This window comes from Schistocerca nitens, chromosome 8, assembly GCF_023898315.1.
Source record: "Schistocerca nitens isolate TAMUIC-IGC-003100 chromosome 8, iqSchNite1.1, whole genome shotgun sequence".
Taxonomy (NCBI): domain Eukaryota; kingdom Metazoa; phylum Arthropoda; class Insecta; order Orthoptera; family Acrididae; genus Schistocerca; species Schistocerca nitens.
In genome coordinates, this window is record NC_064621.1 from 99,368,125 (window position 1) to 99,393,831 (window position 25,707).

Genomic DNA, 25,707 nt, shown 5'->3' on the forward strand with positions numbered 1-25,707 from the left:
AAAATCTTTTAATTTTAATTAAGCTGTTAGCAAACTCAAATACAGAGTTAATTTACAATAAATGCAGATAATGTATTGGGACACTCCTCTTTCAGGGAAAATTACATGTGACACAATATGTTAAGATAGAAAAATCTGCTACAGTAACTAAATCACAGACTGCAATTTGCTTAAATTGCTCATTGATTATGCAAAGGACGATGCTAGTTTCCAGAAATTCTCAAAAATGCATGTTGATACACAATGATGTTCAGCAGCACAACCACTTTTGGAAAACAACCTTCAAAAGAGCTTACTATGGGTTTTTAAAGACTTCTTTTCAGAGAAAGAAAGTATGATTTCACTGCCTCAGTTATGGTAGAACTAAATAAGAAAAATTAAATTAATAAATGAAAAGCACCAGTTTGCTTTTGTTCTACAATATTACTTTTACTGTTAACCGGTTTTCAGCTTACAAGGCCATCTTCAGACATTTACTGAGTATTATCACCAAAGAAGTTAAAAGGTTTGTAAACAAAATTGGAAGAGAAGTAACACATCTAGACTGAAGAAACATACAGTAAGTAACATCTTTCCAATGAAAAATGTAAAAATTGAACAGTACATAAATAACAGTGGAGTAGACAGGAAAACCTTTAGCACAAAATAGGAATAGCATGCCTACATAACAGTTTCTATTAATAAACAAAACTAATAAAATAAAATTAGTATTAGATAAGGCTACATCAGGATGTATGAAACAGAGAGAGTGATGCACAAACCCAATTAATAGAAGAGACAATTATAAATGTAACTACAGAATACATGAGGAACTTAAGCAATATCAATAAGATACAGAGAAATAAATAAATGCAGGAAAATGGAGGTGTTTGAGAGAACCTATAGTTTGAGAGTGTGGTGATACTGCATTTTAACATTATCATTATAATCAAAGCAGTGCATGTGTAACAGTTTTCATGAAATAAATGAACAAAGTAAAATATAAACAGTATTTGGTATGACAACTACAAGGGGTGTTAAACATGGACAGTAATACAAGCACCAGTTAAAAGAAAGCCTTAACTATTGAAACCATAGTCTATATGAAATACAAAGACAACTTCAACTAAAAAAAACAACTTGATTAATACAGGAAAATGTGAATATGAAGGAAGAGAGAGTGTAGGAAGTAATGAACAACAGAGATGATTATATGAAGTTTAGGAGAGGGGAAGTGTTGATCTGTGTCTGGTCATATAGGATGAGATCTGGACTATAAGCAAGATGTTTGTTAATTTCCAGGGCTTCCAGCAGGTTGAGTTTATGGCCTTTGTTTGCTAAGTGAAGTACATGGGACACTGGCTGGTAGTTGTGAGCCTCACTCTGTACATGCTCAGCAAATGCAGAGTCTGAATTCTGCAACCTCCAGCTGCATTAATGTTCAGCCAGCCTAGTTGATATATCTCTCCCTGACTGACCAATGTAAAATTTGTCACAATCAGAACAGGTGATTTTATATACCCCACTGCTGGCTAATAACTGGATCTTGTCTTTGCTAATAAAAACACATGGGGCTGTCATGTTCCTGACCTGAAACAGCATTACCATGTAACATCACACCAGTGAAAAGTTATTGACAAAATTATTCAATTGGATAGATAAAGAAATCTACTCACCAAGTGACGGCAGAAGACACACATAAAAGATGGTTGTAATTGGCAAGTTTTTGGAGCCAGTGGTTCCTACTGCAGGTATAATGGTTGAAGGGGAAGGAAGAGGGATGAAAGAAAACTACTAGAGAGGTCTAGAAAAAAGGGGTTGATTTTGGGAATGTCACCCAGAAGTGCAGGTCAGGGAGACTTACTGTTTCGGATGAGAAGGAAAATTATATAAATTAATTTTCTTACTTATGAAAATGTCCTGTGTTGCAGAACATGGTACAGTTTAGGTAACAATTATCAGAAACTGACAAAGTGGATTATTTCAAGTCTCTTTATTTTCCATGTATGCATATCTGGATTGAGTATTAGGGGTATAACAGATCCAATGGGGGCTTTATTGCTTTTAGAAAATAGATGAAAGGTGAACATATTGACTTACACTAAAAATTACATTATTAAACTACACATTGACAATATCTGTTGTGAAGTCAGCTACATTCTCAGCACTGTGTATGCAGCCAGAAAAATGTAGCCACACAGTCATGAATTGTGTACCATAAACTTTACTGAATTTGCAGGAATCACAAACCTGTATCAAAATCAACATGCATTAAAATGGAACTGCATAAATTGAAGCCTGGTAACATTTGTCTGTAGGAATCATATGTGGGATATTACATAAGACATAGACCAAATAAAAATAAATAAATCCAAACATCACAAAAGGCAAATTACAGCTACACCATGTCTGCATGGATACAAATCATCAAGAAATTCTGAATGTTAAAGTCCTTAGGGCAGTAGACAGGACTGACCCCTACATTGTAAAGATTAAAATAAAATTCAACCCTTTGATACAGATAAACATCCATCAGAAAATAGAAGAAAATTCAATCAAATGAAATTAACAAAAACAACAAATTAATGAAAATTATGAAGTACAACCACATGGGAAAGAGTCCATCAGCACCAAATCACAAGAACTGACTATTAAAATATTGACAGCAGAAGAATTCACTTCAATAAATCCCATGAAGTCAAATAATTGAAATGAAGAATGTAAATAGGCAGTAGAGAGAAGGCACAAAGTTTGGATAAACCAAAAAGACTGAAAGTCAGAGAAATCAAATTTAAGTGTAATACAATAAAGGAATTCACCCCACTAAATCATCAGTTAATCAAAATGTTAACATATTGAAAATCCCCAGAAATGATGAAAAAAATTTCAAGAAAAGGCAACTGTGAGATTACTACAAAACTTTTGGCATATATCTCAAAAAATGTTAACCCCAACATTAATGCCGAAGGACAAATCAGGAAAGTTAGCAAGTAGTAATCAGGAAACTGCAGAGACCTTCATAGAGACATTCAACAAACTTTTTAAATTGTGATGGCCTGCCTGAAATATTTCGATTAAATACTAGCATATCTATTTTAATCATCCCTGTTCAAGTAGACCCTCCAACGATAACCAAATAGAACTCACTGTCAGAGAACTAAAAATTTAGAATCCATGCAGTGAGGACATAATCTGTGTAGAAACCTGGAGAAATGCAGGAAAATCTGTAGTCATAAATCTCTACCAACAGGTAGTCAAAATGTGGATTACAGAGAAAATTCCAGAGCACTGAATCATGTGAATAATCCGTTCATTATTTAAAAAGGGGATGAAATCAACCCAGATAATTCCAGAGGAATAACCCTTCTGGGCTTCACATACGATTTTTTTTCATATCTAATTTACAGAAAGAGTAAAAACACTCTGGAACCACAATTTACATAATACTAAGGATGAGTTTGCCCACACAAAAGCTGACCAGACCAAATGCTCAGTGTGAATCTAATAACTAATAACAAAACATTTCAAGTATAGAAACCATTAGCACTTTATTTCCGTCATATATTTTAAAAAAGTGCATGATAGTATTCATAGATCCATACATTTAAAAATCATCAGATCATACAGTTTTCATTTCAAAGTAATAGAAATCAACAAACTAACTTTGACAAACACAAATTCCATGCTGTACAGGGAAAAAATGTCAAAAGCATTCACAATAAAAACTGGTCTTAGACAAGGTGATAGTTAATCCACATTGGTTTTGAATGTAGTGCTCCATTACATCTTGAGGATTCAGCAAAAAAGAAAACACAAATAAAAGGAAAGCTGGAGCAAAACTCTCAATAAGAACAAACTGCCTGGTGTCTCTAGGTGATTTAGCTCCCTTAGATCTTGGCATGGAAGACATTCATGCCCATATCACCAGCCTCCAAAGAATCACATAAAAAACAGAATTATAAGTATTATTCAAGAAAAGTGAGATCACACCCAGTGAAGTCTTCATAAACAATCAAAAATATTTACATGGTTCTACAGTTTAAATGTCTAGGAAAAATTATCAATATCCAACATAGTTAATGTACAGGGCAATTATAATTAAAGTTAAACTTTCAACACATTGTAGAAATAACACCACTGGCCAGAATAATGTCAAATTGCAATGGAATATGATCTGAGAAGGGGGAAAACGTATGGCAGAAAAAAAAATAGCGTGAAAATTGATCAATAGAAGGCGCTGTATGTGTCAGAATACATAAATGAAAACAACACCTGTCAAGCGCATGACTGATTGAAGTTGGTATAAACATGCCGGGTACATGGCTTTTCCTCCTTTCACATCTGCGACGTTCGCCATGACAGTCCAAATCGTGCTCTGCTTGTAAAGCTGTGTTACAAAGAATGATGACTGTGCACACATCACTCTCCAGAAGTTCCAGACACTGAAAGGTTTGAAAAAAGGTGTTGGTATGATGACTGCCTTGGGTTTGGTGGAAATGATTCAGAAATTTGAAAAGACAGGTTCTTTTGGCGTGCAACCTGGTAAAGGGAGGAAATGAATTGATTCGACATCAGTGAAAGCAGTGGCCACAGCAATGCAAGAGGAGATGATTGGTGGTGTGCAAACATGTACTGCATAGAGAATTGCTCAAATGTTGGACATACCCATGAGAACAGCGTGTAAAATCCTACAAAACACAATTCTTTGCTATCCATTCAAAATTACCCATGTGCACGAGTCGCTTCCTGTTGAACTCCCAGCAAGAGAGACCTTTGCTTTAGAATTTCTTGCTTGTATGGAAGTGGACAATGATTGGCCATGGAAGATTTTGTGGACAGAAGAAGCCCACTTCCATGTGACAGGGTATGTCAAGACACAGAGTTGTTGAATATGGGTAATGGAAAATCCATACGTACATCAACTAGTATCACTTCATCCTGAAAAAGTTACTGTGTGGTGAGGGTTTATGGCATCATTTATCATAGGGCAATATTTTTTTGAAGAGGTAGGTGCTTCCAGTCCTGTTACGTGTACTGTCACTGGTAAATTTTATGTGTGTCTTTTGCACAACCACATCATTCCAGCTCTCCAACTGCATGAATGTGTGGATGGGATCATTTTTATGCAAGGTGGCACACTTCCACACATTGCAAATCCAGTTAAGCAACTGCTGAAGTGCCATTTTGGAAATGCTAGAATTATTAGCCGCCATTTCCCTACAGCCTGGCCATCCCAATCAGCTGATCTTAATCCGTGTGATTTCTGGCTGTGGGACTATCTGAAAGATGTTGTGTTCAGTGTTCTGACTGCAAACTTAGCTGCATTGAAGGCATGTATTGTGTAACACATTCTGAATGTAACTCTAGAAACGCTTCGATCAGTTTTGGAACATGCTGTTTCTCGATTTCAACTTGTTGCAGAAAATGGTGGACAGTATATTGAACATGTTTTGAGCCAGTTACACAGAAATTAATAATCCAATTTGATTTTGATTGAGGCTTTTTATACAGTTTTAGGCCTCAGGACAGTTAAAAACCGATGTTATTGATGATTTTTATGCAGTTTTTGGCCTCAGGACAATTAAAAACCGATTTTTCCCATCCGATGTGATATGACCTTGCCATGGCGGATGGGCTTATGTAACTAACAGTATCACATCTGTACACCCATACACACTGAGTAGTACAGTTTGTTAGATGTCAAACGTACACCATAGGCATAGCTGTATGATTAATTTGTCATTTGTAGTTGACACTATTAAGTTATGATGCTTACAGCACCATCTATCACTACATTTTGTAAATATTTATTTTTCTTCTGCCATACCTCTTCCCCCTTCTCTGATAATATTCCATTGCAATTTGACATTATGACCAGTGGTGTTATTTCTACAGTGGTTTTAAAATTTAACTTTAATTATAATCACCCTGTATTGAAAGAGTAACTGCTCAGCTCCTCAAAACTGAAAGAAGAATCACCAGAACTTGCACAAATGAAAAATTCCATGTTGAAGAAATCTGGATAATTATCTCCAATGAAACCATCTGTAGAGAGATTGACAAAAGAAAAAAAAATCACCTATTTCTTCATCATCTTTTTTTGCTATTATGAAGCTTTAATTTTCGGGTGCTAGTAATAGTGTTCCATAGATTTCGTGTTTGTTTTGAATACAGTCAGAGAGAGTCCCTTTAGTCAACCATAGTGCTAGTGCCAGTAGTGCTAGTGTTTGTTTTGAATACAGTCCAGAGACAGGTAGTGCTATTTTCATTGTTTTCTACAAGAAGTGGCTAGCAACCACAGTTTAGTCAACAATCAGCTGCCTTTAGTGAATTAGCAGTCTAGTTAAAAGTTGATTAACTCTCTACAGTAAATTGATTTCTTAGGATGGATAGGATGTATGACTGCTGTGTACGGACGCAGGAGGAGCTGGCCACTGTTCGCGAACAGCTGAGCGTGTTGATGGCCGCGGTCAGCCATCTTCAGACTGCTGCCTCGGAGTGTAGCAACAGTGGAGAGTCTGGTGCGTCGCATGGTACACCCCAGGTGTTACATGCTTCACCCTCGGTCCCTGCTGTCGAGACATCTTCGCGCGTACCGGGCGCGGTTGGGCCACCCTCTCCCCAAGGGGAGTGGCGGGTTCAGCGGCGTTCACGGCGCACAAGGCGGAGGGTAAATCTGGAGGCTGGCCGTGTGGCATCGCCCACTCCGCCTGTGAGTGGACATGTGGCCACTCCTTCAGCAAGGTCCGACCAGGCACATGGGGGGAGGGGTTTATTAGTTATTGGGAGCTCCAACGTTAGGCGGGTGATGGAGCCCCTTAGGGAAATAGCGGAAAGGTCGGGGAAGAAGGCCAGTGTTCACTCTGTCTGCTTGCCGGGGGGTCTCATCTGAGATGTGGAGGAGGCCCTGCCGGTGGCAATAGAGAGCACTGGGTGCACCCGACTGCAAATTGTTGCTCATGTCTGCACCAATAACTCGTGCCGTCTGGGTTCAGAGGTCATCCTCAGTTCGTACAGGCGGTTGGCGGAATTGGTGAAGGCGGAAAGCCTCGCTCGTGGAGTGGAATCAGAGCTAACTATTTGTAGTATCATTCCCAGAACCGATCACGGTCCTCTGGTTTGGAGCCGAGTGGGAGGCCTGAACCAGAGGCTCAGACGATTCTGCGGAAATCTCGAGTGCAAATTTCTCGACCTCCGCTATCGGGTGGAGAAATGTAGGGTCCCCCTGAATCGGTCAGGCGTCCACTACACGCCGGAAGCAGCTACAAGGGTAGCAGAGTACGTGTGGAGTGCACATGGGGGTTTTTAGGTTAGAGAATTCCCTCCCTAGGCCCGACAAGACGCCTCCTGAGACGCGGCAAGGTAGGAGTAAGCAAAATGCAACAGGTAATAACAGTATTAATGTGTTAATAGTAAACAGCAGGAGCATCTATAGAAAGGTCCCAGAACTGCTCTCATTAATAAACGGTCACAACGCCCATATAGTACTAGGGACAGAAAGTTGGCTGAAACCAGACGTCAACAGTAATGAAATCCTAAACTCAGACTGGAATGTATACTGCAGAGACAGGCTGGACAGTGAAGGGGGAGGCGTGTTTATAGTGATAAGAAGCGCAATAGTATCGAAGGAAATTGACGGAGATCCTAAATGTGAAATAATTTGGGTGAAGGTCACTGTTAAAGCAGGCTCAGACATGGTAATTGGATGTCTCTATAGGCCCCCTGGCTCAGCAGCTATTGTGGCTGAACACCTGAAGGATAATTTGGAAAATATTTTGAGTAGATTTCCCCACCATGTTATAGCTCTGGGTGGAGATTTTAATTTGGCGGATATAGACTGGGAGACTCAAACGTTCATAACGGGTGGCAGGGAGAAAGAATCCAGTGAAATTTTTTAAAGTGCTTTATCTGAAAACTACCTTGAGCAGTTAAACAGAGAACCGACTCATGGCGATAACATATTAGACCTTCTGGTGACAAACAGCCCTGAACTATTTGAAACAGTTAACGCAGAACAGGGAATCAGCGATCATAAAGCGGTTACTGCATCGATGATTTCAGCCGTAAATAGAAATATTAAAAAAGGTAGGAAGATTTTTCTGTTTAGCAAAAGTGACAAAAAGCAGATTACAGAGTACCTGGCGGCTCAACACAAAAGTTTTGTCTCAAGTACAGATAGTGTTGAGGATCAGTGGACAAAGTTCAAAACCATCATACAATATGCGTTAGATGAGTATGTGCCAAGCAAGATCGTAAGAGATGGAAAAGAGCCACCGTGGTACAACAACTGAGTTAGAGAACTGCTGCGGATGCAAGCCTTGCAGACAAACAAAAATTACGCGAAGCGAAATGTAGTGTCACGAGGGCTATGTGAGAGGCATTCAATGAATTCGAAAGTAAAGTTCTATGTACTGACTTGGCAGAAAATCTTAAGAAATTTTGATCTTATGTCAAAGCGGTAGGTGGATCAAAACAAAATGTCCAGACACTCTGTGACCAAAATGGTACTGAAACAGAGGATGACAGACTAAAGGCCGAAATACTAAATGTCTTGTTCCAAAGCTGTTTCACAGAGGAAGACTGCACTGTAGTTCCTTCTCTAGATTGTCGCACAGATGACAAAATGGTACATATCGAAATAGATGACAGAGGGATAGAGAAACAATTAAAATCGCTCAAAAGAGGAAAGGCCGCTGGACCTGATGGGATACCAGTTCGATTTTACACAGAGTACGCGAAGGAACTTGCCCCCCTTCTTGCAGTGGTGTATCGTAGGTATGCTCTAGAAGAGCGTAGCGTTCCAAAGGATTGGAAAAGGGCACAGGTCATCCCCGTTTTCAAGAAGGGACGTCAAACAGATGTGCAGACCTAGACGTCGATCAGTTGCAGAATTTTGGAACACGTATTATGTTCGAGTATAATGACTTTTCTGGAGACTAAAAATCTACTCTGCAGGAATCAGCATGGGTTTCGAAAAAGACGGTCGTGTGAAACTCAGCTCGCGCTATTCGTCCACGAGACTCAGAGGGTATAGACACGGGTTCACAGGTAGATGCCGTGTTTCTTGACATCCGCAAGGCGTTTGATACAGTTCCCCACAGTCGTTTAATGAACAAAGTAAGAGCATATGGACTATCAGACCAATTGTGTGATTGGATTGAAGTGTTCCTAGATAACAGAACGCAGCATGTCATTCTCAATGGAGAGAAGTCTTCCGAAGTAAGAGTGATTTCAGGTGTGCCGCAGGGGAGTGTCAAAGGACCGTTGCTGTTCACAATATACATAAATGACCTTGTGGATGACATCGGAAGTTCACTGAGGCTTTTTTCAGATGATGCTGTGGTGTATCGAGAGGTTGTAACAATGGAAAATTGTACTTAAATACAGGAGGATCTGCAGCGAATTGACGCATGGTGCAGGGAATGGCAATTCAATCTCAATGTAGAAAAGTGTAATGTGCTGCGAATACATAGAAAGATAGATCCCTTACCATTTAGCTACAAAATAGTAGGTCAGCAACTGGAAGCAGTTAATTCCATAAATTATCTGGGAGTACGCATTAGAAGTGATTTAAAATGGAATGATCATATAAAGTTGATTGTCGGTAAAGCAGATGCCAGACTGAGATTCATTTGAAGAATCCTAAGGAAATGCAATCCGAAAACAAAGGAAGTAGGTTACAGTACGCTTGTTCGCCAACTGCTTGAATACTGCTCAACAGTGTGGGATCTGTACCAGATAGGGTTGATAGAAGAGATAGAGAGGATCCAACGGAGAGCAGCGCACTTTGTTACAGGATCATTTAGTAATCGTGAAAGCGTTACGGAGATGATCAATAAACTCCAGTGGAAGACTCTGCAGGAGAGACGCTCAGTAGCTCGGTACGGGCTTTTGTTAAAGTTTCGAGAACGTACCTTCACCGAAGAGTCAAGCAGTATATTGCTCCCTCCTACGTATATCTCGCGAAGAGACCATGAGGATAAAATTGGAGAGATTAGAGCCCACACAGAAGTGTACCGACAATCCTTCTTTCCATGAACAATACGAGACTGGAATAGAAGGGAGAACCGATAGAGGTACTCAGGGTACCCTCCGCCACACACCGTCAGATGGCTTGCGGAGTATGGATGTAGATGTAGATGTAGATGTGATGAGAAATGTTATAAAGAAGGCAGGAGGACAATAGATCTGAAAAATTCAACAATATCTGAAAGCAATTGGACTCAAAAAAACACATACAGAGAACAATAGTAAAAAAATAATATTCTTCTTAACAACCATGCATTTTCAGCAGAAATGAGTCACAGAATGGCTACAGAGATTGCACGTTAATTGAGAAAAATTATAATCAAAATTAATGAAATGGTACTGGGTGGGCAGCAAGAACCAAGCTGTACAACCTTCAAAGAGAAATTGAATGTGAAATGACTCAAGTAGCTCAGTGTTGCCAATCAAGTTAATAAAAATAATAATACAGACAGATGTTTTCAAAGATGGCATAATCCATGAGTTAGTTTGAGTTTTATAATTGAGTTATGAGATGGTATACATTAGGGTACTGGAATCAATTTTTTATTATTATTTATAATTAATAAGTTAATTTTTGCTGGTATTTTATCTTACCTTCACTTGAACATTCATTTTACATAAATTATGTATGTAAAAAGTTTGAACTTTTTCTCATTACAGAAAGAGTGAAAGTATTGAGCAGAAGGTCAAGGAACAAAAGTGGCAGGATGTTTATAGTGCCGAAAACATAGATGATAAATAGAATGCTTTCATTAACACATTTCTCATGTGCTTTGAGAGTTGCTTTCCATTAGAATGTTCTAAACGGGGTATTAGCAGTAAAAGGCTAACTCGTGGGATAAGGCTATCTTGTAGAACAAAGTGGGAATTATATCAAAATGTTAGAAGTAGTCACATTCAAGTTACAGTAGCCCATTACAAACAGTATTGTAAGGTGCTTAAAAATGTTATTAGGAAGGCAAAGAGTATGTGGTACGCAAACAGAATAGTTAATTCACAGGATAAAATTAAAACCATATGGTCAGTTGTGAAGGACGTGTCTGGTCAGCAGCACAAGATCGACGATATAAAGTCAGTTCACAGTAAAAATATTTCTGTTACTGATAAATCGGATATATGTACAGTATTTAACAATCATTTTCTGAGCATTGCTGGTGAATTAAATAAAAATTTAGTTTCTACAGAAAATCATATAACTTTCTTGGCAAATGCCTTTTCGAGATTGATGTCTGAAATACTCCTCTGTGATACAGGCAAGAGGGAGATCGAGTCATAATTAAATCACTGAAGACTAAGGACTCTCATGGTTATGATGGAGTGTCTAGCAGAATATTAAAGTACTGTGCTGCACAAGTTAGCCTTGAATTTAGCCATATCTGTAATTTTTCCTTTAGGAATGGTCAGTTTCCTGAGCAATTAAAGCACTCAGCAGTAAAGGTGCTTTATAAAAAGGGATAATGTAGATAATTTTAGACCCATTTCTATGCCATCAGTGTTTGCAAAAGTTATTGGAAAGGCTGTGTATGTAAGGATAATTGATTATTTTATATCACACGATTTGCTATCAAATGTACAGTTTGGCTTTGGAAGTCATTTAACAACTGAGAATGCTATATTCTATTTCCTCTGTGAGGTACTGGATGGGCCTAATTCTGATGTACATTCTCATACTATCTACTATTTTTTTTTTCTTACATAAATTTCTGTTCCAAACATTGGCATGTTTTCCATTATTCTTACTGCTGGTTTCCCATTACAAATTTTATAATGTTATGTTCAACTACATTCTCATCTAAGAATCTCATTTCTTGCACTGCTAAGATTTGCCTATGGTTCTTCTGTAGAAATATTACATTTAATGTTCCAAAGCAGTACTTCTTTTTGAACTTTTACTTAGAAGACTTTTCACTATAGTCCATCTCTTCATCACCTCAAATGTTGGGACTGCCCAGAGCCATAGGTCCCAATGCATTACAAGATGTAATTGTGGATTCCTCAACAGAGTTACCACCTGGGGTAGTGCATCCATTGTGTGAACTTTCCATTTTGTGATTTGAAATTGTAAATTGTAGAGAGTAGGAAATCTAAGGTCATTCTTGAATTCTCAAAATAACACTAGGTTGGTAGCCTGGAATATTACTGATCCAACCACCAGACCCTTTACTGATTGGGATTTCTTATTTTCCTCAAAATCTCTCTCTTCTTCCCCTTATTTTCTCTGACTCTTCTGAGATTTTCCGCATTCCCCTTTCTTCTGCTGTATTGGTAACTTTTTATCATTTTCTTGTATTCTTCTCTGTAGTTGAGCTCTAGCACATTTGTCAGTGTGTACTCACTTCTCTGCTTTTCTTTCCTCTCCATCTTGCTTCTCATCTACAAACACTTGTGTTTGCTTGAATACTCTCCTCATACATGATGATGTGATGAAAAATTTCACATACAATCTAGCTCACTGTATGTGAAGAAAAAACTCTTTCATTATAATTGATGAAAAAGAATAGTTGAGATAGAAGAGGATTATTCATTTACTAATTGGTGAAACAAAGTAACTGTAATGGAACCAGTAACAGAAATAAAAAGAAAGAATGACTTAAAATTTAGTTTCTTAAACATTAAAGCATTTGTGTCATAAGTAGTGTAGCTGTTGGCATAATACCTCAGGTCAGAGAAAACTTAGTGGATGAACCAGACAGATTGTGTCCTTTGGTCTCTTACTGCTCTCACAAACCTTCACTAAGTCTTTTGTACTGGAAATGCATGTGGTACTGGGTGAGTGCAGATAGTGGACATCTGCCACTTTCAGGAAGATGGCAATACTCCTGACAGAAGAAAATGATTAACATTGGCTAAACAAAACAAGGACACCATTTGCTATCCTATGGCCATCAAGGAAGATGAGACTGAATATTTCAAACTGATATTTAGATGCAATCAGAGATTTGTTGGAACTGTTTTGAATCTTGGTTTGCAAATGTTTAGTACAGTTTCACTACTGTCACTTTCCCACAGAAAAATTCCAACTAGGTGTCAAAAGATACTTGTGTTCCTGGGATAAGACTGCATGCTTCAAAGTCACAACCAATCACTCTGTAGCCACCATTTTTGTACTACTTCAGTGCAAGTGTACACTTGGAAGCTAGAGATACCCTACAAAGTTCAGGGGCTTCATATGAGCTGTATTGCCACAATGAAGACTTTTTTTTTAACTAGCAAACGAGTGTAGCATGGATAAGGTCAATGAAGGCCCTATTATTACATGACATGACAATGTGAAAGGATGCTGTGGATATACTATCTCATCAGAAGTGTCTGAACATCCCTATGTGCAGTGGAAATGACCAATGAATGTCTCAAGAGATGGACTCCCAAGGATAAATAAATAGATGCGGGAGGGTGATTGGGGGGGGGGGGGGGGGGGTTACATTGTCAGTGGAGAAGCAATAACAGCAGGCTGGGTTGGCCAGGAGAGCTAGGTGACTTTGAATGTGGACTACTCATTGGATGTCACCTGAGCAACAAAGCCATTTGGGACAATCCAATCATTCTAAAGCTGCCCAAGTTGACTGCTGGTGATGAGACTGTAAAGTGGGGAAAAGTGAAGGAAAAAGCACAGCTAAAGCCAAACCTCACATACTGATAGAGGTTGCAAAAAATTTGGAGACAGTGACTGATTGTATCAGCATAGCAGTGCACCCTTCATAAATCACCATCTGTGAGGCAATGGTTTGTTGGCAATAACTTTCCTGAAACAGACTAGCTTGTCTTGAGTCCCAACCTGAATCCAATGGAACATCTCTGGGATGAGTTACAATGTCAACTTCTCTCCAGATCCCAGTGTCAAATATCATTATTCTCTCTGGTTGCAGCTATCGAAGAATGGGCTGCCATTCTTACACAGATATTCAGACATCTCACTGAAAGTGTTCCCAGCACATTTCAAGCCACTCTAAAAGTTAAGGGAGGTCATGCACCATATTAAGGTCCTCTATTGCAGATACCAACAGTTTAACGTTAATTAAGCACTGACTAAAGCATGAGACTTGGGGAAATATCTTGAGGATGACACTGAAAAGAAAATAAAAATGTTTGTTGATAAACTGTACCATTATTTCAACATTGCCTTTACCCTGAAAAGACATACAAAAAAATCATCAAAAAGCATTGGCTACAAATAATGAATCACCTTTTACTAGAAAAAAAATTACATGTAAGCCAAATTAACACATCTGTGTGCCAAAAAGGTACTTTCCATATGGGAAATAAACTTTATAACAAACTTCCCAAAAACCTAAAAGCTCGCACTGAGGTCAAAACCTCTGGAAAACTTCTAAAGTCATATTTACAGCACCATTGCTTTTACTCCATTGAAGAATATTTAAATGTATGAAGTGGCTATTTAAATACTTAATGCATAAAGTGTTTTATTGTAACATTAAATAAGAATGCCTAGAAGTCACTTTCAGATGTGTACTTACACTTGACTTGTCCTATATCTTATGCAAAAGAGGTTTTTGTAGACAACAGGAGCAACAAATACAGTACAATCACTGAGTGAGTAATTACCCCTGTCCAACCAGGAAAACACTTTATATAGAAAGTAAGACAAACAGTGATGCAAACTTCCAAAGACACTTTAACAGGCGTAAAAATCCTCAAGAAGGTCATAAGTAATGCAAAACTGGTCTCTAACCAGTTTACTGTAAACTCAGGTAACATGAGTAAAGCACTTTTGGACACTGTCAATGGCACCACACAAACCAAAGCCAAATAGGTCTCACCTGAATACCTCCAGGTAAATGAAACAAAAATCTCTGTTGTAAACCAGATTAGTGAACATTTTACCTTACTTTTTGAAAGACTGTCAATAATCTAGTGCCAGGAATCATTATGCCAGTAGTGTCATGCAACCCTATATTCCCAACATCAGACAGGTCAATTTTTCTGATCCCAGTAACTGAACACGAGGTACTAAACATCATGAGAGTCAGGAAATAATAATTTTAATGTGGAGTTAAAACAAGCTGTAACAAGGACCCAAAGTCAGAAACATGTATGTAATCAAGGCATCGAACTTTTTAATGCACTACCAAAACATATCAAAGATCTGGAAAATGAGGATAAACTTAAAACTGCTTGACAAATTTTTACAGTGTAAGTGAATTTCTATGCTCAACTGTATTAGAAATAAAGAACCACATGCTTGACAAATGTTATTACAGCATAAGTGAACATCTCTGCGCAACTCTATAAGAATATATGTTTAAATTAATGTGAGAAATGAAATTACATCAATGAATATGTCTCTCCAGCACATAAGAAGATTAAGAACTATATGCTTAACAAATGTCACTACAGTATAAGTGAATAGCTCTGCTCAACTGTATAAGAATATATGATATCATAAATGTGACAAATTAAATCACAACATCAAGGAATAGGCCTGTCAAGCGTATAAGAAATTATGTTATAAAAACACTTATTAGTTGTATATTGTATTAAACATAAGATAGATTCATACGAATTCAGCACAGAAAATTTTTTTGTAAAGATATTATATAGTTGTTGAAATGTATCCTGACAAATCCTATATCACAAATGTGATCATTGGGATGATAAATAAATAAATAAAAATTATTTATTGAAGAATGTGTCTGGCTATGAAATGCAATCAATAGCTCAGTAAGCAGAGGATGTTTCACAAAAGTACTAAACACCTTGAACGTAAATGCAATCTTCAAACAGGGGGACAGTCATGATGTAAACTATTATTGTCCAATTTTCATACTTCCAGCTATATCCAAGATGTTTGAGGAAGTCATATGCAGTATAGTCACAACATTTCTAGAAAAAATAGAACGGTTGACCTAACATTAATTTGGATTTAGGAAAGGCAACTGTTAATCATTTACTCTTTGTTAGAATAAGATACCATCAGAGGTAGAGCAAATAACTGGTTTAAATCCTATATCACCAACCAAAAGGAAATGGCAGAAATTACAAGCCTTGACTCTATAAAAAAATTATTCCTACAAGGCCCTGATAAGCTGTGGAGCCCCTCACTGTGGGTACTGAGCCCTCTTCCCTTCCTACTCTTTATCAATGGCCTTCTTCTAAATCTCCTTAATGCATCTCCTGTGTTGTTTGCAGATGGCACAAATTTGATCTTCCAGCTGGACTCAGCTTTGCAATTGAAGTTCAAAATAAATAACACAATTGACAAACTCCTTTCATGGCTCCACTAGAATGAATCACTGTTAAAGGAAAACAAGACAGTTCATATGCTCTTCTACCCATCCTGAAACCATTCTGCCTATATGGAACTCCTACAGATTGATGGCTAAAAACTGAACTAGTAACAGAAACAAATATATTTCCATTCACTTGTGTTTATGTTCTAGAGACAGTTTCTTTTCTCAGAGAAAATCTGGATCCCCATAAAATATGGGCAGCCTAGTTCTCAATAAACTGTGCCTATCAATCACAAGAAAGCAATAGCTTCAGGAAGAAACTTAACAATTTACTAACGAAACATCCTTTTTATTTTGTTGATGAGTACCTGAAGACTAACTTGCATTAATGACGTGACATTATCCTTCCCCTCACAGTGCTCAACAGTGCTTATAATTAAATTTTAAGCTTGCCTCCAGCTTCAGGCAGAATTTCATTTGTCACTGTTTTTTGAGTTATACAGAAATACTATGCAGTCTTTTGGTCTGCTGCATTGTATATGTCTTTTAAGAACATTACGTAATTATGATCCCAAAAATACTGCTACATCAGATCATTTTATTCATTACAATAAGCCTTCTTCAGCAAATAGCCATTGTCAGGTTATCTGGAAGTACATTATTTCCAATATTATGGGTAAATATTAATTAGAAACATTATTATGAAATTTGTTATGTATGTGTTATGTGTTGGTTTAACATCCACTTGCTATCATAATTCTGTCTCTGTCTCTTAGTTTTAATTACACTCCATTAGTGTTCTTGGAGTAATAACAGTTTGTTATACTAGATATGACTCACCATATGATATAATTTTCAGATTGTCTTTATATCAGACCGTAAGTCATGTCTAGTATAACAAACTGTTATTACTCCAAGAACACTAATGAAGCATGATTAAAACAAAGAAACAGTGACAGAACCGTGATAATGAATGGATGTCAAACCCATATGACATTTGTAACAAATTTTATAATAATGTTCTTGATTAATAATTATTTATCTGTAATGTTAGAAATATTCTATCAAAATTGTGTGCCATTTATTACCAATAACTTAATGATCGCTATTTGCTGAATTGTAACAAATAAAAAATCTGACTTACCAGAATTTTTTTAAATCATAATTACAGAATATTATGCTTGCAATCATAAGTAACTAGTTGTCATAATGCAATATGGTCTACATGCAATTCATACTTTGCTGTCCGCATGCAGGGCTGTATTGCGTGGAATCTTCTACCCACTGCTTGAGTAGCACTTGATATCAAGCATATCACATACCAAAGGAGGACACTTGAGTTGAAACAGTAACTGAAGTTTGTATTAGACTTAAGTAACACACAATTTATAGGTTGGAATATCAACAATATAAGAAAAACATAAATTGCTACTTATGGTAATGATATGTTAAGTTGCAAACATGAACAACAATAAGACATTTACTCATTATCTTTTGGCAACAGCCTTCATCAGAAAAGGAAACATACACACACATTCATTCACACAAGCAAGCACTCCCCATGCACACATGACCATCATCTCCAGCAGCTCAGACTGGAATGCCATTCCACTCCAAGCTGCTGGAGATGGCAGTCATGTGCATGTAAGGTGTGTTTGCTTGTGTGAATGAATGTGTGTTTCCTTTTCTGATGAAGACCATGATCAAAAGCTAATGTATAAATGACTTTTCATTACTCGTGCCAGCAACTTAAATTGTCATCTTCATGGTAAATAGCAATTTATCTTTTCCTTATAATGCTGATACTGTTGTACATAATGAGTAGTAATTTCATATTATCTAAAAAGCCAGATAAGCTATTACACATCTTAAATGACATATTAGACAATACCATAATTTAATGTGCTGGAGGTAGAATATTCCCTATTCTTCTCACAAACTGGTGGCGGTGGAGTAAAGGCCTCATCGAGGCAATAGGAATCATTGGGCCCACTTATATGATATCCTTCATCACAGAAGAATTCCAGCTGTGTGCCAGAAGGTACTTGTGCTCCTGGTGCAAACCCACAAAATTGGGAGTCACAGCCAATCACTTTGTAGCCACCATTTTTGTGTTTGAGTGGAAGTGTGCACTTGAGGGCTGGAGATGTTCCACACAGCTCAGGAGCTTCATCTGAGCCATCACCCTCACACTGGATGGTACCATCACAAGCTGCATTCTCATCAACACAGGCACCATATGCACAGCGGAAGAAGGCATCAGAGGAGCAACTGAAAGATGGATTAAGATTGTCTTAATACATAAAGCTACCACCCATCATGGTCTGTGCACAAGAATAACACATTCTAACTACTGTCTACGTCCATCAAATAAAATGTTGTAACAAGTATTAAGATTAAGGTATATAACACATCCAAAAAATGTGAAACTCTCTGTTCAATGTGCTGCACATATATATATGAAGTTCTTCGGTTTTTTGGGATGCACTTTTTTACAGTCATGTCGCAACAATGTTTAAAAAATGTACCCTCGGCCTAAAAAATGAGAAGACCAATATTACATTTAAGCAAACAGTCACACTGTTGGCTATCTATGATATCTGACTCTACATTGCAGCTTTCAAAAGCAAACAAAGCAAGTAATTGTTTTCTTTTATAATATTTCAATTCTCTCTCAGCACACTCAATCTTATTGTAACAAAAGTAATCTCCAACACTGGAAACTGTTGCACTTGGGCCTTATACATGTGTTTCTTGTTATATCCTAGCCAGTAATGCCAACCGAGCCCACTGCCAAAAAGCTTGGCAGCATCAAAGTCCGGACACCGTCCGCATAAGCAGCGCCAGCGATACAGGAAATCGCAGCAAGTCTGCGCGCGCCACCGCTGGCTTCTGGCTTCTTAAGCGCTGGAGTCGCGAGCGCTAGGACAGTTCTGTATTCGCCGCTCAGTTGTAGACTCGCCACCGAATTGTGTACTTGCTAGTCAGTTGTGTGTTCATCGCAGCAGAGTTGTTGTTTGTCATCAGCCGACGCTGACCTAGCCGCACCGACTCGAACTAGACAGATTTCTGTAGACCATGTTCACCACTGTGTTCTGTATCGTCGTTAATAAAGATAAGTACCGACTTTCATTTAATCCGAGTGTTTGGGTTTTCATGTTTCTGTTCACTGTTCCAGCGGACCGGTCGGCCCGCTATTAAAAGTGTGGCGGTGACTTCGTAGGCCGTTTCTACAGCGAAGTGTTGTCGCTACGAAGGCCGTCACAAAACTGGCGACGAGGACTTCCGAACTCGTGTGCAGGGCTGGTTCAACTTGTTTCTTGAGATAGAATTTTGGGGGCTGGTTTAATTTGTGTTCACTATGTCTGCCGAATTACAACAGTTGATCTTGATACAGAGTCAGCAAATACAAAGTCTGGTGGAAGCAATCGCCAAACAAGTGGCTAATCCACCACCACACAAGGAACAAGCACAGGCAGCACCGCCTTTTCGTGCTTTTGAGGCATCACGAGAAGAATGGCAAGAATATTTCGCGCAGTTGCAGGCGCACATGTCAGTCTACAAAATCACAGGTAATGAGCGGCAGCTTTATTTAATTTCCACTGCAGGCGTGGAAGTCTATAGACTACTCTGTAAGTTGTTCCCGTAATCCAAGCCAGAAGCTTTAGACTATGACGTTGTTGTTACCAAGCTTGCTGAGTATTTCGAGTCGCGAGTTCATGTGGCAGCGGCCAGATTCAAGTTCTTCAGATTAAAGAAACTGCCACATCAATCTAATAAACAGTGGTTAACAGATTTACGGGGCCTCACCCGTCAGTGCCGATTTAATTGTGTGTGTGGAGCTTCCTACAGTGATGTCATGTTACGCGACGCTATTACTCAAAACATTGCAGATTCTCGTATTCGTGCTGCTATCTTAAAGTTGCCTGACCCGTCATTAGAGACTGTGATGAACATTATTGAAGCCCAAGATACTTTTGACTATGCTGAGTGTGAGTTAGATCAGCCATGTATTTCTCAAATTGCCTGTGCTAAGCAAGTTATGTCACGCCCGCGGCCCCACCGGCAGAGTGAGACTGTAAACACTAGCCGGCCGCGTCATGTTAAACACATTCGTCAGCCGCGTGTGCAAAATGATAGAGTTAAGTCTTGCCCTAAGTGTGTTCTTGCTCATCCTCGTGAACGTTGCCCATTAAGAAACGCAGTTTGTCACTTTTGTCAAAGGAAAGGACACATCCAGACTGTTTGTTTGCGTAAACGCAAGAACAATTCTAGTGCTGCCCAGCCCATGGATATTCATGTTCTTCAAAGCCAGCCGGCCCAGAAGGTCGCATTTAAAGACTCTTCCACGGTTCGTGTGGGTGATAAACTTGTTCGCAATAAGCCACCCACCCGGCCCTCTGCTATGCGACCCAAGCGTAATTCAAGCGCTGTAAAAAGTAATGTACAGACTGCAAGTGAAGCGGGAGTTGTTGTTCCACCCGCCCAACCCACGAGTTGTCGTAAGCAGCGAACACGCGCTAAACGGGCTGATTTTGTGTCTTCCGCCTCGGCTGCACCGATCCAGAGACAGTGTAATAAACTATTTGTGAAGCTATGCATCCAGGATAAGACCTTCAATTTTCAATTAGACACTGGTGCGTCTGTGACTCTCATAAATAGTGCTACGTATGCGGCTATCGGCCGCCCTAAACTTTCAGCGGCAAAACATTCTTTGGCTACTTATAGTGGAGAACAAATTCCTGTGTTAGGTGTATGTAGCGTGCCAGCCACATTCCGTGGCAATACAAAAACAGTTTCATTCACAGTGCTCCGCGCTACAGACAGTGTAAACATTTTCGGATTAGACTGTTTTGACTTGTTTGGCCTGTCTATCCAAGACAATGTGTTGCAACTTAATTCTGTTGTTGTTCCTCAAGACAGCATAACCGATTTGTGTAAACGATACAGTGACATATTTAAAGACGAACTCGGTTGTGCTGCGAACTTTGCCGCTCATATTACGTTAAAAGATAATGCTCAGCCTCGATTTTTTCGTGCTCGTCCAGTGCCTCACGCCCTCCGGGCACCTGTAGAAGATGAACTTCGTCGTTGGCAAAACAACGGTGTTATTCAACCCGTTTCAGTGAGCCAGTGGGCTTCTCCCTTAGTTATTATAAAGAAACCGTCTGGCAAGTTACGTTTGTGTGCTGATTTTAAGTCGACAGTTAATCCTCAGACTGTCATTGATTCTTTTCCTTTACCTAGACCGGACGAGCTGATGGATAAGTTAGAGGAAGCTCGTTTCTTTTCCAAAATTGATCTCCGTGAAGCATATTTGCAATTGCCCCTCGACGAGCAATCACAACAGTATTTTGTCATAAACACGTCGTTGGGGTTGTTCCGTTTTCTGCGTTTGCCTTTTGGTTGTGCGGCAGCTCCAGCTGTTTTTCAGCGTTTTTTGTCACAACTTCTGGCTAATGTGCCATCGTGTTGCAACTATTTAGACGATATTGTTGTGTCCAGTCGGACGCCTGCTGAACATTTCCGTAATTTGGAGTGTTTGTTTACAGTGTTGTCTCAGGCAGGCCTACGTTGCAACATCGATAAATGTTCATTTTTCCTTACGGAGTTGGAGTATCTGGGACATGTTATTAATGCTCAAGGCATTCATCCCTCCCAGTCACATTTAGCAGCTATTCGTGATTTGCCCGCCCCTCGCACTCTGCATGAATTGCAAGCAGTTCTTGGCAAATTGACATATTATATTAGGTTTATACCTAATGCATCACAGATTGCTGCACCGTTGCAGCGTCTCCGCCGTAAGAATGTTCCATTTGTGTGGTCAGCTGATTGCCAATTAGCCTTTCAGCAGCTTAAAGAGGCTTTATTGAATGATTGTTGTCTGGTCCATTACGACCCTAACAAGCCTCTGGTGTTAGCTTGTGATGCCTCTTCTTTCGGCCTCGGTGCTGTGTTGTCTCACCGAGTCGGTAACACCGAACGTCCTATTGCGTTCGCATCTAAATTGCTAAACAAAGCTCAGTGTAATTATAGCCAATTGGACAAGGAAGCGTTGGCTATTGTGTACGGTGTCACCAAATTCCATCACTACCTCTATGGTAGACCATTCTATTTAGTAACAGATCACAAGCCCCTGACGTCACTGTTTCATCCGTCTAAACCAGTTCCTCAGCGGACAGCTCAGAGACTACAACGTTGGGCTCTTTTGTTATCACAATACCAGTATGAGATACTGTATCGCCCTACAGCTCAGCATGCAAACGCTGACGCGCTTTCTCGATTGCCGATTGCTGCGGATGAGGTCTTCGATTCCTCTGACGACTCTTGCCATCAGATTGACGCCGATGAGCATCAATCCCTCCGGGATTTTCCGATTGATTATCGTCAGGTGGCACGTGAGACAGCTACGGATCCTCATCTGAGTTTACTATTACGTTTTGTTCAACGTGGTTGGCCGTCCAAGGCAAAGGACATATCGGATCCTGTGGTTCGTCGCTATTATCCGCAACGTCATCTGTTGTCTGTTTCGCACGGAGTTTTGCTGTTACGCACCGAGAATGACCAGCTTCGTGTAGTGGTTCCCCAAGTGCTCCAATCCAAGGTCCTCGACTTGTTGCATCAAGGTCATTGGGGAGTGGTCCGCACCAAGCAGCTTGCCCGCCGTCATTGTACATGGATCGGCATTGATAAGCAGATTACGCAGATGTCTACAGATTGTTCGACGTGTGCTGAACACCAAGCAGCTCCGCCTCAACGCTATTTTCAGTGGGCACGCCCTGCCGGTCCCTGGCAGCGAGTACATATTGATTTCGCTGGTCCATATTGGAATTCTCGTTGGCTCATCATGATAGATGCATTTAGTAATTTTCCGTTTGTTGTGTCCATGCAGTCTACAACGTCTGCACAAACTATACAGGCGTTGACTTCAATTTTTTGTATTGAGGGTCTTCCAGAAGTTTTAGTGTCTGACAATGGTCCACAATTTACCTCTGCTGAATTTGAAGGTTTTTGTTCTGCCAATGGCATTCGCCATGTTCTTACTCCGCCGTTCCACCCTCAATCGAATGGTGCAGCGGAACGTTTTGTACGCACATTCAAGGAACATATGGACCGCCTTCGTGCTACGCACTCTCGTCAGCGGGCCCTCATCACGTTCCTGTCGTCGTACCGGACCACGCCACGCGACGGCCCTTCGCCTGCGGAGCTTCTCCACGGCCGTCGTCATCGCACCCTACTACGGTTGTTGCACCCCCCGGATCGACCCGCCGCTTCTGAGCATCGCACGCGTTTTCAGCGCAACGACGCCGTTTTTTTCAGAGTGTATCACGGTCGCCGTCGTTGGGAACGTGGTACCGTGATAAGTGTCCAGGGTCGCGGTTTTTATACTGTTCAAGGTGCTACTGGGGTGCACAGGAGGCATCAGAACCAGTTGCGCCGCGCTGGCCGCCCGGATTCTGCCGCTCGTTCTTTGTCCACAGATTTGGTCCGCGGCGGGTTCCAGCCGCGCCTTCTGACTTTGCTGCCGCCCCCAGGGCAGCAGCAGCAGCCGTCGCCGCTATCACGCCGACAGCCCGTCCCGTTGATGCCTCCCGCGCAGCTTCATGCGGGAGCGCCCCGGGTGGTCGCTCCGGCGCCTGCGGTCCCTCTTCAGTCGCCACCGTCTTCGGAGCTGATGGACGTCGACCCCTCAGCCTTCCCAAGCGGTGGCTGTGCAGCCTGTACTGCAGCCGCTTTCCTTGGGCACCCCCAAGGAGTCTGACACCGCAGCGCCTTGTCCGGCGCCCACTCAGCAGCCGTCGACGCAGCGTCAGGAGACGCTGCCTCTCTTCGTGGGTCCCGACGCCCCGTCGCGTCCAGTACCAGAAGCTGCACCCGTGGTCACAGGCATGCACCCTGACCTCGGTTTTCAGTCGGTGTTTCCCGAGGCCCCGCGCAGCCAATGCTGGGGTGCGGACCGGGGACTGCCACCGACAACAGTCTCCGCCCCGGTCTCTTCTGCTACGTCTGCGGCCAGACCCCTCCCCCGCTGTCGACGCTCGCCACGTCATTATTCAACGACGGTGCGGCGATTTGGGGGGGAGGAGTGTTATATCCTAGCCAGTAATGCCAACCGAGCCTGCTGCCAAAAAGGTTGGCAGCATCAAAGTCAGGACGCCATCCGCATAAGCAGCGCCAGCGATACAGGAAATCGCCGCAAGTCTGCGCGCGCCACCGCTGGCTTCTGGCTTCTTAAGCGCTGGAGTCGCGAGCGCTAGGACAGTTCTGTATTCGCCGCTCAGTTGTAGACTCGCCACCGAATTGTGTACTTGCTAGTCAGTTGTGTGTTCATCGCAGCAGAGTTGTTGTTTGTCGTCAGCCGACGCTGACCTAGCCGCACCGACTAGACAGATTTCTGTAGACCATGTTCACCACTGTGTTCTGTATCGTCGTTAATAAAGATAAGTACCGACTTTCATTTAATCCGAGTGTTTGGGTTTTCATGTTTCTGTTCACTGTTCCAGCGGACCGGTCGGCCCGCTATTAAAAGTGTGGCGGTGACTTCGTAGGCCGTTTCTACAGCGAAGTGTTGTCGCTACGAAGGCCGTCACAAAATTTCTCATTATGTGCTTCAGGAAGACAGCTGTCTTCCATTCCAACATAACTAAAGTTCATCAGTACCAAGATCAACAAACAAATGGTATTGCAGGTTGGGACATGTCAGTTTTCAGCCATGTAGAACATTTACAGTGAGACTGACATTACCCAAGAAGCTGTTTCTTGGTGTGGAAAAGAGTTACTATGAGTATTCATTGAGCAAAGCCACTGAATCTCAAACGTGAGTTTAAAAAAATAAAAAAATAAAAAAAATCAACATAAATGGGTCATGTACTTGCAATGAATGACCATTGCAAGTAACAGTGGAAGGGCTACAGCTATAAATGAGCAGGGAAACACCTCTTTGGATGTCAGCATTGAGACACCTTATAATTACCTATAGGATAACACTGTTATGTCTTTCTTCGTCTTTATATACTGTATGTGACATTTATTTGCAGAGAGATTCAACTACCACACTCTGCATAAGATATCAAACCTTTACACATCTTGCTGCTATTTTCTGGCATTGCACATTTCCTGCATACAACAGCTTCATCTGTAAGCATAATCATTAACAAACGGCTTTATAAAGCATCCTACATTATCCACCTGACGAATATGCAAGAATGTCACACATGCCCATGCACCCGCAAGTTTATGGAATCATTTGTTTCACACTGCAAACAAATTTTTTAGTAGATTTTAAATGTTGTGTGTCCATGCAATATACTGGTCCAACATTATTTTAATGCAATAATAATTTTGAAGATGTGTTAACAGGGACAGCAAAACATAACGAATAGCAATCATTCCAGCAGTTACTCAGTAGCATTGCCAGATGGCAGTACTACGAACACAGTGAGGCACAAACCAGCACACAAGCAGCGGATTACGCAGTCACTGCTGGAGTACTTGTTATTTCTTCTAATTT

At 40.5% G+C, this 25,707-nt stretch overlaps 1 protein-coding gene across 1 annotated transcript in view; it reads right to left on the minus strand.

The window, feature by feature from the left end:
• Positions 1-25,707, minus strand: part of LOC126199422 (modular serine protease-like) — a 270,462-nt gene that overhangs the window by 125,677 nt on the left and 119,078 nt on the right. Inside the window, exon 4 of the mRNA XM_049936340.1 lies at positions 18,088-18,467. Coding sequence (XP_049792297.1) covers positions 18,088-18,467 — 380 coding nt within the window. The remainder of the gene's footprint in view (positions 1-18,087; positions 18,468-25,707) is intronic.